The sequence below is a fragment of the Thalassophryne amazonica genome, chromosome 15, assembly GCF_902500255.1.
Source record: "Thalassophryne amazonica chromosome 15, fThaAma1.1, whole genome shotgun sequence".
In the NCBI taxonomy this organism is placed as follows: Eukaryota; Metazoa; Chordata; class Actinopteri; order Batrachoidiformes; family Batrachoididae; genus Thalassophryne; species Thalassophryne amazonica.
In genome coordinates this window covers 95,387,295-95,404,701 of record NC_047117.1, presented here as the reverse complement: position 1 = coordinate 95,404,701, position 17,407 = coordinate 95,387,295, and the positions used below count along the sequence as shown (strand labels likewise).

Sequence of the window (17,407 nt, the reverse complement as noted above, 5' to 3'; positions counted from 1 at the left end):
CAGACTTCCCTTTCCCGTGGCACATTGACCACCTCTGACTGGAGGATCCCAAGGCATTCCCAGGCCAGTGTGGAGATATAATCTCTCCACCTAGCCCTGGGTCTTCCCCGGGGTCTCTCCCCAGATGGACGTGCCTGGAACACCTCCCTTGGGAGGCGCCCAGAAGGCATCCTTACCAGATGCCCGAACCACCTCAGCTGGCTCCTTTCAACGCACGCATCCCCAGACATGACCTGCCTCAGGAAACCAGTTTAATTAAAGTTGGATCATCTTCACAAGCTGAAGTTCCTTTTAGCTTGTGTCTGAGACAGTTTTCTCGACACACAATACAAAGTTCAGCCGTTGAGCAGAAAACATCGCAGGCGTTCAATTAATAACAGGAGCACTCTGCAAAGATTTATTGTAAATTGTGTAATAAATATTAATACACAAACAGAGTTGCTGTTGCATTTTCAAAAGTAATACAACAAAAAACTCGACACGTCAGTTCCACAGCAGTAACGTTGGCAAGCAGAAGGACGTCTTCTGGTAACTTCACGTCTCCTCAGTGCAGACGACAACAGAGGTTTATGTCGACTCAGCGCTCGCGTCGCTGTCTTATTGCCCCGCCTCCTCTATAGTTCACCTGATGATGCACGGGAGAAAGACTGATGCGCTTTGGCTTTGGGGATTGTGAAAACGATAAGGCGGGTTCATGCAGTCGCTGGAAGCTACCTGGTTATTGTTGACACTGGGCCATGCACTGAAAGCCGTCTCACTGCATCCACACCAGGCTTCTATTCTGGAACATTCATCAAATGTTGACAGCACGATAGTGCGATAACGTGTCCGGCCTCGGTCCACCTCCTCACGCACTGTCAACGTGCACACACCCAAACATCACACCGTGCCGCTAAGCCTTCCCCCTCCCTCCTCTCCTACCCTCCATGTCCACACCAAGCATCATCCTCGTGTATTCATAGACGACGTAGGAAATGCTGACGGCTGGGACCACTTTCAGCAAGTTGGGAGAAATCCCCCGATAAAGTCCAGCGATCCCCTCCTTAGATATGATGCTGCGAAACAAAGCCACCATGGACACTTGATCTGCTGAAACTAAGCAGAGACAAATCAGTGAGTTCCAGCGTCTCACACACTAACTCACGACTCCGAGTCTCACATGACAAAAAATAAACAAATGTTTGTGGTTTCTACCTTGTGCTTGCATGCGGGTGCGGATCAGTGCCAGCGGGTAGCTCGCCAACTGTCCACACGTACTGGAGACGGCGCCACAACCAACCAGCACTGTGACCCCTGGATCAGCTAAACCCCTGTTCCTGTTAAGCCAGGCAAACTTCAGCGTCTGAAGAACAGAGGAAACAAAGGTTAACATGGCTGACTTAGCAAAGTGTGTGAGTGAAACGTTCTTGTGTCCTCACACCTCATAGACCGCCAGGTCGATACCAGCGTAAGGGACAATGCTCAGCATGTTGGGCACGTAGCCCTTGTAGAAGGCCGCGATTCCTTCTCGCTGCAGCATCTGCTTTGCACAGTCTATGATTCCACTGAACTGTCCTGTCTTTCTCAGCGTGAGACGGGTTTTCAGCACCTGGACAAACAGGAAGACAGACAGCATGAAGACAGAAACGCAAGACGTCACACAAACTACATGAATGCAGTTCTTACCTCCATGGGGTAGACAGCAGTCTGAGCTGTGGCTCCGGCCAAAGAGCCTGCGATAAACCTCTCGTGAAGCCTCAGATTTCTGCTTTCATTACTGCTGCGCATCACATGTTTGATCTGTACAGACTCACAGAGCATCAGATAGAATAAAGCAGAAATATTCCTGAGAACAGAAATACATCTTCTCCAGAGGACGCTGACGAACATGTAACCCGACATCAAAACGCAGTGGTGGGCTCAGTTCCGCTACTCTGCGAACCGCGAATTAGCGAAGCTAACTTTTTCAGTAGTGGATTAGCTTTTCAGCTAACTTTGAAAACCATCAGTAGACCAATTTAGTTTCCACTAACTTTCAGTCCACTACCATTTTTTTGTTGTTGTTGGAGAAGTGAGTAAAGTTTAATGGTCAAAAATGTTTGTAAACCCTAAAATCAAACATGTTCGTTCCTGTCTGTTGTGTGACAGGAACAGACAGGCCGCTGCTCTGTCGAGATGAGCTCCCGGAGCGTCAACTGACAGTTAGTGAAACTCTACTCCACCTGTTCATAAGCTGTGAATTTGACTGCAGTCTCTGGAGCGATTTTGAGCACATTGATTCCGTTGCCCCTCCACAGTGAGCGCAGTCCTCCTTCTGTGACCATGAACTGAAGACCGGTCAGCACGTTTCCTGTAAAAGCAGATGAGCCGTGTACCTGGGAGAGCAAACAAGCCAACATCACTGTCCAATTACTTATGGACCGGCATAACTGTGAATAAGTGCAGTGTACACCCACCCAGCACGGACCCCGATACGGAGACAAAGACACTCATATCCACAACAGCTGTCCTCTAAAACAACCAGTGAAAATGAACACACTTTAAACCCAACTCAGCCTGGACCTCAGGTTCACTCAACAGCAAAGCTCCTGATGGCCAGAAGCCTTCAACATCAGTAGACATTCAGACAATTCCACCTACACGCCTCCAGAGGGCGGTGATGAGTGGCGGCTGTAACATGTGGTGTAAGATTGCAGTGTGTGTAAATAAGGGAACAGATTAGTCTCCTTTTATCCTCTTCTTGTCTCTAAAGAGGAATACGAATAAGAAAGAACTTTATTAATCTCCAAGGAAATTGTTTTGCCAGAGTGTCGAAAAAGTGACCCTTGCTTTTTTTTTTACAGTGAGAACAGTGAATCCAACATGTTTATGCAAAATGACTGAAGCCACTTGCACAAGATGTTGACAGTATTGCACATAACTCTGATTAACAAAATAACTGTTCATTATGTATTCATCCTGCAGAAGGGGCAGGAGTTACACAGTCTGATTGCCACAGGTAGAAAGGACCTCCTGTGGCGTTCTGTGGTGCACCTCAGTGGTCTCAGTCTTTGGCTGAAGGTGCTCTGACAGGATGTCAGTGTGGCATGCAGGGGGTGGGAGGGGTTGTCCAGGATGCTGAGCAGTTTCCTCAGCATCCTCCTCTCTGACATCTTCACCACAGACTCCAGCTCCACCGCAGGACAGAGCCAGCTCTCCTACATATATGTGCTTGTTGAATCTGTTCATATCAGCTGTCTTCAGTCTGCTGCACCAGCACACTACAGCGCAGAAGATGACACTGGAGACCACAGAATGATAAAACATCTGCAACATATTTCTGCAGACATTGAAAGATCTGAGCCTCCTAAGGACGTACCTCTCACCTTTCTTATACATGGCATCTGTGTTTACAGTCCAGTCCAGTTTGTTGTCTATGTGGACACCCAGGTACTTGTCACCTACTCTGCAGTGATGGTGACGTTCATTTACTTTAATCAATAAGTACAGAGTCATACACCCAGTACAAAGCCCAGGACAAAATCTGGCACAAAACCCAGAATAAAAATCTGGCACAAAACCCAGGACCAAATCTGGCACAAAACCCAGGATAAAAATCTGGCACAAAACCCAGGACAAAATCTGGTACAAAACCCAGAATGAAATCTGGCACAAAACCCAGAATGAAATCTGGCACAAAACCCAGGATAAAATCTGGCACAAAGCCCAGAACAAAATATGACACAAAACCCAGAACAAAATATGACACAAAACCCAGGACAAAATCTGACACAAAACCCAGGACAAAATCTGGCACAAAACCCAGGACAAAATATGACACAAAACCCAGAACAAAATATGACACAAAGCCCAGGACAAAATATGACACAAAACCCAGAACAAAATATGACACAAAACCCAGAACAAAATATGACACAAAGCCCAGGACAAATCTGGCACAAAACCCAGGACAAAATCTGGCACAAAACCCAGGACAAAATCTGACACAAAACCCAGGACACAATCTGGCACAAAACCCAGAAGGAAATCAGCACAAAACCCAGAACGAAATATGACACAAAACCCAGAAGGAAATCTGGCAAAAAAAACCAGAAGGAAATCTGGCAAAAAACCCAGGACAAATCTGACACAAAACCCAGAAGGAAATCTGGCACAAAACCCAGGACAGAATCTGGCACAAAACCCAGGACAAAATCTGGCACAAAGCCCAGGACAAAATCTGGCACAAAACCCAGAAGGAAATCTGGCACAAAACCCAGGACAAAATCTGGCACAAAACCCAGAAGGAAATCTGACAAAACCCAGAAGGAAAACTGGCACAAAGCCCAGGACAAAATCTGGCACAAAACCCAGGACAAAATCTGACAAAACCCAGAAGGAAATCTGGCACAAAGCCCAGGACAAAATCTGACAAAACCCAGAAGGAAATCTGGCACAAAACCCAGAAGGAAATCTGGCACAAAACCCAGGACAAAATCTGGCACAAAACCCAGGACAAAATCTGACAAAACCCAGAAGGAAAACTGGCACAAAGCCCAGGACAAAATCTGGCACAAAACCCAGGACAAAATCTGACAAAACCCAGAAGGAAATCTGGCACAAAACCCAGGACAAAATCTGGCACAAAACCCAGTATAAAATCTGGCACAAAGCCCAGAATGAAATCTGGCAAAAAACCCAGGACAAAATCTGGTACAAAACCGAGGACAAAATCTGGCACAAAACCCAGGACAAACCCAGAACAAAATCTGGTACAAAACCAGAACAAAATCTGGTACAAAACCCAGAACAAAATCAGGCACAAAACCCAGGACAAAATCTGACACAAAACCCAGAAGGAAATCTGGCACAAAACCGAGGACAAAATCTGGCACAAAACCCAGAACAAAATCTGGCACAAAACCAAAACCCTGGGACAAAGCTGGACATGTGTCATTACTAGTTCTACCTGATGCTTGCTTGCCTCTACTGGTGGTTGGCTCTCACTGCGGTATTGTATCACTTCCTGTTCTGGAGCACGGCGGTGTTTTGCTGTATCTGTTAGCTGTTTAATCTGCGCAGTTAGATTGATCTAGTTACCTAGATAACGATTTGTTTCACAGTGTAATCTTCACGTGCCTTAACTAAAGCACTCCCTCTGCTGAATCACCTCTAACTTATTTACACGTTATTCACTTTGCGTGTTTTTAGGAATCCGCTAGCTTAGCGCAGCTACTAGCTCTTAGCTGGTTTAGCATGGCGGCTTCTCCTGTCTCTCCCGCACTTTTCTGCTCTGGGTGTGAAATGTTTAGTTTTTCCTCGGCCTCCTTTAGTAGTAATGGTACTTGTAATAAGTGTAGCTTATTCGTAGCTTTGGAGGCCAGGCTGGGCGAATTGGAGACTCGGCTCCGCACCGTGGAAAATTCTACAGCTAGCCAGGCCCCTGTAGTCGGTGCGGATCAAGGTAGCTTAGCCGCCGTTAGTTTCCCTCTGGCAGATCCCGAGCAGCGGGAAAGCAGGCCGACTGGGTGACTGTGAGGAGGAAGCGTAGCCCTAAACAGAAGCCCCGTGTACACCGCCAACCTGTTCACATTTCTACCCGTTTTTCCCCACTCGGCGACCACACCCGCCGAGGATCAAACTCTGGTTATTGGCGACTCTGTTTGAGAAATGTGAAGTTACCGACACCAGCACCATAGTCAATTGTCTTCCGGGGGCCAGAGCAGGCGACATTGAAGGAAATTTGAAACTGCTGGCTAAGGCTAAGCGTAAATTTGGTAAGATTGTAATTCACGTCGGCAGTAATGACACCCGGTTACGCCAATCGGAGGTCACTAAAATTAACATTGAATCGGTGTGTAACTTTGCAAAAACAATGTCGGACTCTGTAGTTCTTGTCTGGGCCCCTCCCCAATCGGACCGGGACTGACATGTTTTAGCCGCATGTTCTCCTTAAATTGCTGGCTGTCTGAGTGGTGTCCAAAAAATGAGGTGGGCTTCATAGATAATTGGCAAAGCTTTCTGGGGAAAACCTGGTCTTGTTAGGAGAGACGGCATCCATCCCACTTTGGATGGAGCAGCTCTCATTTCTAGAATCTGGCCAATGTTTCTTAAATCCTCCAAAACAGTGACTATCCAGGGTTGGAACCAGGAAGCAGAGTTGTAGTCTTACACACCTCTCTGCAGCTTCTCTCCCCCTGGCCATCCCCTCATTACCCCATCCCCGTAGAGACGGTGCCTGCTCCCAGACCACCAATAACCAGCAAAAATCTATTTAAGCATAAAATTCAAAAATAAAAAAATAATATAGCACCTTCAACTGCCCACAGACTAAACAGTTAAATGTGGTCTATTAAAACATTAGGTCTCTCTCTTCTAAGTCCCTGTTAGTAAATGATATATAATTGATCAACATATTGATTTATTCTGCCTTACACAAACCTGGTTACAGCAGGATGAATATGTTAGTTTAAATGAGTCAACACCCCCGAGTCACACTAACTGCCAGAACGCTCGTAGCACGGGCCGAGGGGGAGGATTAGCAGCAATCTTCCATTCCAGCTTATTAATTAATCAAAAACCCAGACAGAGCTTTAATTCATTTGAAAGCTTGGACTCTTAGTCTTGTCCATCCAAATTGGAAGTCCCAAAAACCAGTTTTATTTGTTATTATCTATCGTCCTCCTGGTCGTTACTGTGAGTTTCTCTGTGAATTTTCAGACCTTTTGTCTGACTTAGTGCTTAGCTCAGATAAGATAATTATAGTGGGCGATTTTAACATCCACACAGATGCTGAGAATGACAGCCTCAACACTGCATTTAATCTATTATTAGACTCAATTGGCTTTGCTCAAAATGTAAATGAGTCCACCCACCACTTTAATCATATCTTAGATCTTGTTCTGACTTATGGTATGGAAATTGAAGACTTAACAGTATTCCCTGAAAACTCCCTTCTGTCTGATCATTTCTTAATAACATTTACATTTACTCTGATGGGACTACCCAGCAGTGGGGAATAAGTTTCATTACACTAGAAGTCTTTCAGAAAGCGCTGTAACTAGGTTTAAGGATATGATTCCTTCTTTATGTTCTCTAATGCCATATACCAACACAGTGCAGAGTAGCTACCTAAACTCTGTAAGTGAGATAGAGTTTCTCGTCAATAGTTTTACATCCTCATTGAAGACAACTTTGGATGCTGTAGCTCCTCTGAAAAAGAGAGCTTTAAATCAGAAGTGCCTGACTCCGTGGTATAACTCACAAACTCGCAGCTTAAAGCAGATAACCCGTAAGTTGGAGAGGAAATGGCGTCTCACTAATTTAGAAGATCTTCACTTAGTCTGGAAAAAGAGTCTGTTGCTCTATAAAAAAGCCCTCCGTAAAGCTAGGACATCTTACTACTCATCACTAATTGAAGAAAATAAGAACAACCCCAGGTTTCTTTTCAGCACTGTAGCCAGGCTGACAAAGAGTCAGAGCTCTATTGAGCCGAGTATTCCTTTAACTTTAACTAGTAATGACTTCATGACTTTCTTTGCTAATAAAATTTTAACTATTAGAGAAAAAATTACTCATAACCATCCCAAAGACGTATCATTATCTTTGGCTGCTTTCAGTGATGCCGGTATTTGGTTAGACTCTTTCTCTCAGATTGTTCTGAGTTATTTTCATTAGTCACTTCCTCCAAACCATCAACATGTCTATTAGACCCCATTCCTACCAGGCTGCTCAAGGAAGCCCTACCGTTAATTAATGCTTCGATCTTAAATATGATTAGTCTGTCTTTATTAGTTGGCTATGTACCACAGGCTTTTAAGGTGGCAGTAATTAAACCATTACTTAAAAAGCCATCACTTGACCCAGCTATCTAGCTAATTATAGGCCAATCTCCAACCTTCCTTTTCTCTCAAAAATTCTTGAAAGGGTAGTTGTAAAACAGCTAACTGATCATCTGCAGAGGAATGGTCTATTTGAAGAGTTTCAGTCAGGTTTTAGAATTCATCATAGTACAGAAACAGCATTAGTGAAGGTTACAAATGATCTTCTTATGGCCTCAGACAGTGGACTCATCTCTGTGCTTGTTCTGTTAGACCTCAGTGCTGCATTGATACTGTTGACCATAAAATTTTATTACAGAGATTAGAGCATGCTGTTGTGTGTGGGCCGCCAGAAGAGGATGTACTGCTGGCCCACCACCAGTGGGCGCCCTGCCTGAAGTGCGGGCTTCAGGCACGAGAGGGCGCTGCCACCACGGACACAGCCGGGGGGTGACAGCTGTCACTCATTATCTCTTGACAGCTGTCACCCATCTACTCAACATCATCTCACTCCATAAAGACCAGACGTCATCTCCACCTCGTTGCCGAGATATCGTACTTCATTGGAGGTAATATCCTCAGCCATTTGTGGTAACTGTGAGTGTTTGCAGGAGTACCGGTCCTTAGTTTTGTGGAGGCTGAGTGAGTGCAGGGACGGCACTCTTTTCCTCTGAGGGATCACTGCATTCACATATTGAGTGAGAGGTGGAGGTGGCATTCCCACCGTTGTTGTTACGGGGTGTACACACACCCACACTTGACTGTCTTTGTTATCGCCAGCAGTACCAGATCCGACAGTCGGGGACGGTGATCACCTGGGAATTCGGGACCTTGGCGGCTCCAGTATTCACCAGGTTCGGTGGCGGACGGAAATCGTGTGGTTCCGGCTCTTCTCAGGACAGACGTCTTCTATCCTCGAGCCTGCCCACACGTCACCTTTGTGGATTGACTGTAATCTATTCTGAGATTGTCTGTATGTTCGTTGTGCTCCTTCACAACATTAAATTGTTAATTTTTGGCTCATCTATTGACCGTTCATTTGCGCCCCCTGTTGTGGGTCCGTGTCACTACACTTTCACAACAGGATATCTCGGCAGCGTCATGGAATCCGAGGGGCGTCACCAGGCTGTTGAACGACCAATGGGAGAGCAGGGAGCGCAGGCGTCTGCAGGAGGCGTGATTGGTGAGCTGCAGCACATTCTCACCGCCTTTACGGCTCGGTTGGATCAAATGACCCGAGCAAAACATCCTCCTGAACCGCAGGGTGGAGGCTCTTCCACGTAGGTGGCGGCGAGCGCTCAGGGCGCTGCTGCAGCTCCTCCTCCTGCCGACCCTGGCAGGATTGAACGTTCCAGTGGTGGTTCAACAACCCCTCCCACCATCCCCTGAAGCCATACATAAGCCCTCCTGAGCCATACGGAGGTTGTGTGGAGATGTGCGCGGACTTTCTCATGCAGTGTTCGCTCGTCTTCGCACAACGTCCCGTCATGTACGCGTCAGACGCTAGTAAAATAGCTTATGTGGATTGCTCTGCTTCGGGGTAAGGCACGCGCCTGGGCTACGGCGCTCTGGGAACAGAACTCACGGTTGTTATCAGCATACACTGGGTTTGTGGGGAGTTCAGAACAGTGTTTGATCACCCTAACAGAGGAGAGAGACCGCTTCAACAATGCTGCTGTCAATGCGACAGGGGCGCCGGTGGCGCAGCCGAATATGCAAGGTCGGACTTCCGCATCGCGGCTGCGAGGTCCGGCTGGAATAACATTGCGCTCCGTGCCGCCTTCATAAACGGACTGTCATCGGTCCTGAAGGAGATTGGTAGCTAAGAGGAACCGCGGGATTTAGATGGGCTTATCGATCTCGTTATATGGTTAGACAATCGGTTGGAGGAACGCCGTCGGGAGCGAGGCGAAGGACGTGGCCGGATACGCGCCGCCCCTCTCCCTTCCGGGTTCGAAAAGGGGCCGCCCTCCCACGCTCCACAGCCGCAGCGCTCCGTGGGCAACAGCTCCCCCTGCTGGCGTTGTTAGGGAAACGCACAGGGCCAAAATCAGGAGGCTGGTCCGCGGGAGTGTTTTCTCTGCAGCTCAAAGGAGCACACACAGAAAAACTGCCCCAACGGCCACAACAACAACCGCCCTCAGAGACTGGGCTAAGGGGGGGTCAAAACATTCACGTGGGACACACACAGATTGCCACACGACTCCCAGTTACAATCCTGAGCGGGGATTTAACCCTTCAAGCCCCAGCACTGGTGGACACGGGGTCAGAAGGGAATTTGCTAGACAGCAGATGGGCAAGGGAGGTAGGGCTCCCTCTGGTGGCGCTTCCTTCGCCATTGGCAGGTGCGGGCACTAGATGGCACCCTCCTCCCTTTAATCACACACAAGAACAACCAGTAACTCTGGTGGTGTCTGGAAACCATCGGGAGGAGATTGAGTTTTTTGTAACTCCTTCTACCTCCACGTGATTTTGGGCTTCCCTTGGATGTTGAAGCACAATCCCCGGATTGATTGGCCGTCTGGGGTGGTGCTTCAGTGGAGCGAAACCTGCCATCGGGTGTGTTTAGGATCCTCGGTTCCTCCCGGTTTAACGGCTAAGGAGGAGGTCAAGTCCCGCCCAATCTGACGGCCAGTGCCGGTTTGAGTACCACGATCTTGCTGACGTCTTCAGCAAGGATCTGGCACTCACCCTTCCCCCCGCACCATCCGTATGATTGTGCCATTGATTTGGTTCCAGGCGCTGAGTTCCCGTCCAGCAGGCTGTACAACCTCTCACGACCTGAGCGGCGAATCAAGCTGGATCTTAGAAATGCGTATCACCTGGTTCGGATCCGGAAGGGAGACGAATGGAAGACGGCATTTAACACCCCGTTAGGTCACTTTGAGTACCTGGTCATGCCGTTCGGCCTCACCAACGCCTCCCGCGACGTTCAAGCCTTGGTTAACGACGTCTTGCGGGACTTCCTGCACTGATTCATCTTCGTATATCTGGACGATATTCCTCATCTTTTCTCCTGATCCTGAGAACCCATGTCCAGCATGTACGTCAGGTCCTGCAGCGGTTGTTAGAGAACCGACTGTTGTGAAGGGCGAGAAGTGCGAGTTTCACCGCACGTCTTTGTCCTTCCTGGGGTTTATCATCTCCTCTAACTCCGTCGCCCCTGATACGGCCAAGGTTGCGGCGGTGAGAGATTGGCCCCAACCAACAAGCCGTAGGAAGCTGCAACAGTTCCTCGGCTTCGCTAATTTCTATAGGAGGTTCATTAAGGGCTACAGTCAGGTTAGTTAGCCCCCTGACAGCCCTGACCTCTCCAAAAGTCCCCTTCACCTGGTCGATCGGTGCGACGCCGCGTTCAGGAGTTGAAACAACGGTTCTCTACTGCGCCATTTTGGTGCAGCCCGACCCTAGCTGCCAGTTCGTGGTTGAGTGGACGCCTCTGACTCAGGATAGGAGCCGTGCTATCCAGGCGGAGAGACTGATACGGTTCTCCCCGTGTGCCTACTTTTCCCGCAGGTTGACCCCGGGTGAACGGAACTATGACGTTGGCAATCGAGAACCCTTGCGGTGAAAAGAAGGCTCTGAGGAGTGGAGCACCTGTTGGAGGGAGCGTCTGTGGCCGTTCACGGTTTTCACTGACCATCGGAACCTGGAGTATATCAGGACCGCCAAGCGGCTGAACCCCAGGCAAGCCCGCTGGTCACTGTTCTTCGGGCGTTTTGACTTCCAGATCACCTATCGCCCCAGGACCAAGAACCAAAGGTCGGATGCCTTGTCCCGGGTACACGAAGAGGAGGTCAAAACTGCACTGTCGGATCCACCGGAGCCCATCCTGCCTGAGTCCACTATCGTGGCCACCCTCACCTGGGACGTGGAGAAGATCGTCCGGGAGGCCCTGGCACGGAGCCTGGACCCAGGAACAGGTCCGAAGAACCGGTTGTACGTCCCACCAGAGGCCAGAGCTGCAGTTGGACTTCTGTCACGGTTCCAAGCTCTCCTGTCATCCAGGGGTGCGAAGGACCGTGGCAGTTGTCCGGCAGCGCTTCTGGTGGTCTATGGAGGCCGACGTCCGGGAGTACATGCGTCCGGAGCGCTTCTGGTGGACGTCTATGGAGGCCGACGTCCGGGAGTACATCCAGGCCTGCACCACCTGTGCCAGGGGCAAGGCAGACCATAAAGGTCCCAAGGACTTCTCCAGCCGTTACCTGTGCCTCATCGCCCCTGGTCCCACATCGGCCTGGATTTCGTCACGGGCCTCCCGCCGTCCCGGGCAACACCACCATCTTCATGATAGTGGACCGATTCTCCAAGGCGGCCCACTTTGTGGCCCTCCCGAAGCTCCCAACAGCCCAGGAGACAGCAGACCTCCTGGTCCACCACGTCGTCCGTCTGCATGGGATACCCACCGACATTGTCTCAGATCGTGGTCCCCAGTTCTCCTCACACGTCTGGAGGAGCTTCTGCCGGGAACTGGGGCTACTGTGAGCCTCTCGTCCGGGTATCATCCGCAACCAATGGACAGGCAGAACGGGCCAATCAGGAATTGAAGCAAGCTCTATGCTGTGTGACGTCCGCACACCCGACGGCCTGGAGTAAACCTGGCCTGGATCGAGTATGCGCATAACAGCCAGGTGTCCTCTGCCACCGGCCTCTCCCCATTTGAGGTGTGTTTGGGGTATCAGCCCCCGTTGTTTCCCGTGTGGAGGAGAGGTCGGTGTGCCCTCGGTCCAGGCCCACCTGCGGAAGTGCCGTCGGGTGTGGCGCTCCGCCCGTTCTGCCTTGTTGAAGGCCCGGACGAGGGCGAAGACCCATGCAGACCGCCGGCGATCCCCGGCCCCTGCTTACCAGCCCGGGCAGGAGGTGTGGCTTTCCACGAAGGACATCCCCCTCCAGGTGGACTCCCCGAAACTTCAGGACAGATATATCAGACCATTCAAGAACCTCAAAGTCCTCAGTCCTGCCGCAGTGAAGCTCCAACTCCCGGCTTCACTGCGGCTCCATCCGGTTTTTTACGTGTCACGAATCAAACCTCACCACACCTCACCCCTCTGTGCTCCCGGACCGGCGCCACCTCCTGCTCGGATCATTGACGGGGAGCCGGCTTGGACGGTGCGCCGGCTCCTGGACGTCCATCGGATGGGCCGGGGTTCCAGTACTTGGTGGACTGGGAGGGGTATGGACCCGAAGAACGCTCCTGGGTGAAGAGGAGCTTCATCCTGGATCCGGCCCTCCTGGCCGACTTCTACCACCGTCACCCGAACAAGCCTGGTCGGGCGCCAGGAGGCGCCCGTTGAGGGTGGGGTCCTGTTGTGTGTGGGCCGCCAGAAGAGGATAATGCTGGCCCACCACCAGTGGGCGCCCTGCCTGAAGTGCGGGCTTCAGGCACGAGAGGGTGCTGCCGCCACGGACACAGCCGGGTGACAGCTGTCACTCATTATCTCTTGACAGCTGTCACCCATCTACTCAACATCATCTCACTCCATAAAGACCAGACGTCATCTCCACCTCGTTGCCGAGATATCGTACTTCATTGGAGGAATATCCTCAGCCATTTGTGGTAACTAATAATCTGTCTATTGTGAGTGTTTGCAGGAGTACCGGTCCTTAGTTTTGTGGAGGCTGAGTGAGTGCAGGACGGCACTCTTTTCCTCTGAGGGATCACTGCATTCACATATTGAGTGAGCGGTGGAGTGGCATTCCCACCGTTGTTGTTACGGGGTGTACACACACCCACACTTGACTGTCTTTGTTATCGCCAGCAGTACCAGATCCGACAGTCGGGACGGTGATCACCTGGAAATTCGGGACTTGGCGGCTCCAGTATTCACCAGGTTCGGTGGCGGCGGAAATCGTGTGGTTCGGGCTCTTCTCAGGACAGACGTCTTCTATCCTCAAGCCTGCCCACACGTCACCTTTGTGGATTGACTGTAATCATATTCTGAGATTGTCTGTATGTTCGTTGTGCTCCTTCACAACATTAAATTGTTAATTTTTGGCTCATCTATTGACCGTTCATTTGCGCCCCCTGTTGTGGGTCCGTGTCACTACACTTTCACAACACATGCCATAGGTATTAAAGGCACTGCGCTGCGGTGGTTTGAATCATATTTATCTAATAGATTACAATTTGTTCATGTAAATGGGGAATCTTCTTCACAGACTAAGGTTAATTATGGAGTTCCACAAGGTTCTGTGCTAGGACCAATTTTATTCACTTCATACATGCTTCCCTTAGGCTATTATTAGACGGCATTGCTTAAATTTTCATTGTTACGCAGATGATACCCAGCTTTATCTATCCATGAAGCCAGAGGACACACACCAATTAGCTAAACTGCAGGATTGTCTTACAGACATAAAGACATGGATGACCTCTAATTTCCTGCTTTTAAACTCAGATAAAACTGAAGTTATTGTACTTGGCCCCACAAATCTTAGAAACATGGTGTCTAACCAGATCTTTACTCTGGATGGCATTACCCTGACCTCTAGTAATACTGTGAGAAATCTTGGAGTCATTTTTGATCAGGATATGTCATTCAATGCGCATATTAAACAAATATGTAGGACTGCTTTTTTGCATTTATGCAATATCTCTAAAATTAGAAAGGTCTTGTCTCAGAGTGATGCTGAAAAACTAATTCATGCATTTATTTCCTCTAGGCTGGACTATTGTAATTCATTATTATCAGGTTGTCCTAAAAGTTCCCTGAAAAGCCTTCAGTTAATTCAAAATGCTGCAGCTAGAGTACTGACAGGGACTAGAAGGAGAGAGCATATCTCACCCATATTGGCCTCTCTTCATTGGCTTCCTGTTAATTCTAGAATAGAATTTAAAATTCTTCTTCTTACTTATAAGGTTTTGAATAATCAGGTCCCATCTTATCTTAGGGACCTCGTAGTACCATATCACCCCAATAGAGCGCTTCGCTCTCAGACTGCAGGCTTACTTGTAGTTCCTAGGGTTTGTAAGAGTAGAATGGGAGGCAGCCTTCAGCTTTCAGGCTCCTCTCCTGTGGAACCAGCTCCCAATTCAGATCAGGGAGACAGACACCCTCTCTACTTTTAAGATTAGGCTTAAAACTTTCCTTTTTGCTAAAGCTTATAGTTAGGGCTGGATCAGGTGACCCTGAACCATCCCTTAGTTATGCTGCTATAGACTTAGACTGCTGGGGGGTTCCCATGATGCACTGAGTGTTTCTTTCTCTTTTTGCTCTGTATGCACCACTCTGCATTTAATCATTAGTGATTGATCTCTGCTCCCCTCCACAGCATGTCTTTTTCCTGGTTCTCTCCCTCCGCCCCAACCAGTCCCAGCAGAAGACTGCCCCTCCCTGAGCCTGGTTCTGCTGGAGGTTTCTTCCTGTTAAAGGGAGTTTTTCCTTCCACTGTAGCCAAGTGCTTGCTCACAGGGGGTCGTTTTGACTGTTGGGGTTTTTACGTAATTACTGTATGGCCTTGCCTTACAATATAAAGCGCCTTGGGGCAACTGTTTGTTGTGATTTGGCGCTATATAAATAAAATTGAATTGAATTGAATTGAATTGAAATTGATGCATGTTGTCATTTTTAAGTCCAGCACCTGCATCTTCTAAATGATGGTTGCACTCATGTGGGCGTGTCACAGGCACAGAGCAACAGTGTGTCAAAACCAGACTGGTCAGACGTGCCAGACCAGTCAAGAAATAAACTGGTGCAGCTGTTAAAAAGCACCAGAATCTTGAAGGGACAAACTTTGTTATTTGAAGTTTTGGATTTGTTTTATTTTTGATCGTGTCCATAGTCTGACAGGTGCTTCAGCTTGTCCCGACTCACCTGACGGAAGACTTTCAGGCGATCCAAAGGAGCAGATCCAGTACGCGATACTGATCCGGCCACAGCTCCTGCCATCAACTGCCGCCACACGTAGCCAGACGTCTTCTCCTCCTCTGAAAAGTCATCGGGCACCGTCAGCTGCTCGCCGATATCCAGCATCTGCAACGTCCATCAGGCCTGTGAAACCTTCACAGCTCAAAAACCCCCATGTCCCTGTCAAGCTGTTGACACACAATATTTGGACCTTTTCCAGAACCTTAAAGTTTCCTGAGAACATAACCGCAAGAACCACAAGAGTGTTTGAAAAGTCAGACTGTGTAAAATGCATTTTTAAACTCTTACATTTAAATGTGGCTGCAAAGTCACACAAAGAAAGCTAAAACAAAAAAAAATCAAACACTTTGTTTCAACTCTGGTGATGAACATCACTGAAGGTCGGCCACTCAGTCCCATTTGCATAGAGACCTGTAGGTGGAACATTTTTTTTTAGCTTTGAAATAGATTCAACAAAAATTCTACAAGAACACTGGATAGATGTACAAAAAAGATCCAGATACACCTGGAAAGAGTCACGAGGTCAGAGGGGTTTAGTGATGCTGATATCTTTGCAGGAGAATGAAAATCCAAGTCTTTAGGGTCCTGGTGCTTCCTGAGACTTGGACTCTAACCAGTGACCTGAGGTGAGGACTAGATGTCTTTGGTCCCAGGTCTCTGTGGAGGATCTTTGGGTCCTGCTGGAATGACTTTGTGTCCAATGAACAGTTACTTAGTGAGACTCAGATGAGGAGGATCACCGACACTGTGAGGGAACATCAGACACCACATTTAGTCCATGTGGGAAGTTTCTCTGGACATGATCCAGGACACAGGAGTCTCGGAGGACCCCAGAGACCGGAGAAGGTCAAGGAAATGCCCACGTTTCACCTGACCAAGGACATGCCCATAGAGTGCAGTTTTAAACAGAACAAAGTGATTATCAAAGATTCACTGCTGATGCTCAAATGACATGCACAGTGAAGGCAGGGGGGCCGATTTTCTGGAGGGACCATTTGGTCGGCGACACTGATCGAGGTGCAGTCTGAACACAATCTGATGGCAATCTAAATATTCGAGACGGCACCCCAACAGCATTTGAAACAATCTGATTGCGGTTGGGGGTGAATTCAAAGCGGGCCATGTCACATCCAGCAAGAATGGTCCTCCCAGCAGCGCGCTGCAGAGGACCTTCGCAGCAGCTACAAGGTGCAATTGTCATCACCACAACATCATTACAAATGCCACCATTTACTGGCCACATATCAGTTGGCAACACAATATGTATTTCGAGGAATAAATCATGCGTTCAGATCCATATATGGAGATAGGATTAAATCCGTCACACGTTCTCTCTCTCTCTGTCTCTCTCTCTTCAGGACATCAGGTGTTTAGTGGCAGGTGGACCTGCTGCTGTCCAGACAGGCTCACACACACGCACCGAAGCAATCAGATGATGTGAGCCCACGCTGGAGCACCGACGCGATCAGCTGTTATGAGCACACACACGTAGCTGAGTGATCATTTCATCCAGCCTCACGCACGTGCAGCAAAGCCATGAGCTATTATGTGCTCATGCACAGCGCGGCCGGTCATCCAGCTGACGTGACAGCTCACAGCACGGCTCTGTGATGCACTTCCCTCAGCGGAGTGCATTTGAGTGGGGTGTTACAGCCATGTCGAACATATTATTACAGACATGTTATCTAACCCATAAGTGGGGATGTCAATGTATGTGTAATATCATGCTTATTATGGATGTAACAGCCCGTTCAGTCTGCA

At 48.8% G+C, this 17,407-nt stretch overlaps 1 protein-coding gene across 1 annotated transcript; it reads right to left on the bottom strand.

Annotated features, from left to right (window-relative positions):
• Positions 1 to 388: 388 nt before the first annotated feature.
• LOC117526948 (calcium-binding mitochondrial carrier protein SCaMC-3-like) lies at positions 389 to 15,751 on the bottom strand. The gene is made up of 6 exons (XM_034189071.1): positions 15,593 to 15,751; positions 2,202 to 2,354; positions 1,666 to 1,779; positions 1,421 to 1,588; positions 1,195 to 1,342; positions 389 to 1,095 (listed from the first exon to the last, which is right to left on the bottom strand). The coding sequence occupies exons 1-6, from the start codon at positions 15,749 to 15,751 to the stop codon at positions 893 to 895; spliced, it is 945 nt and encodes a 314-aa protein (XP_034044962.1). The 3' UTR covers positions 389 to 892.
• Between the last annotated feature and the right edge of the window lie 1,656 nt (positions 15,752 to 17,407).

Bases quoted from the DNA above. Each gene is read 5' to 3' on its own strand.
- LOC117526948 (XM_034189071.1), bottom strand. From the start codon at position 15,751: ATGCTGGATATCGGCGAGCAGCTGACGGTGCCCGATGACTTTTCAGAG. The intron at 2,355-15,592 runs GTGAGTCGGGAC...TTGCTCTCCCAG, and splicing joins GCCTGAAAGTCTTCCGTCAG to GTACACGGCTCATCTGCTTT. The intron at 1,589-1,665 runs GTAAGAACTGCA...CTGTTTGTCCAG, and splicing joins CTGCTGTCTACCCCATGGAG to GTGCTGAAAACCCGTCTCAC.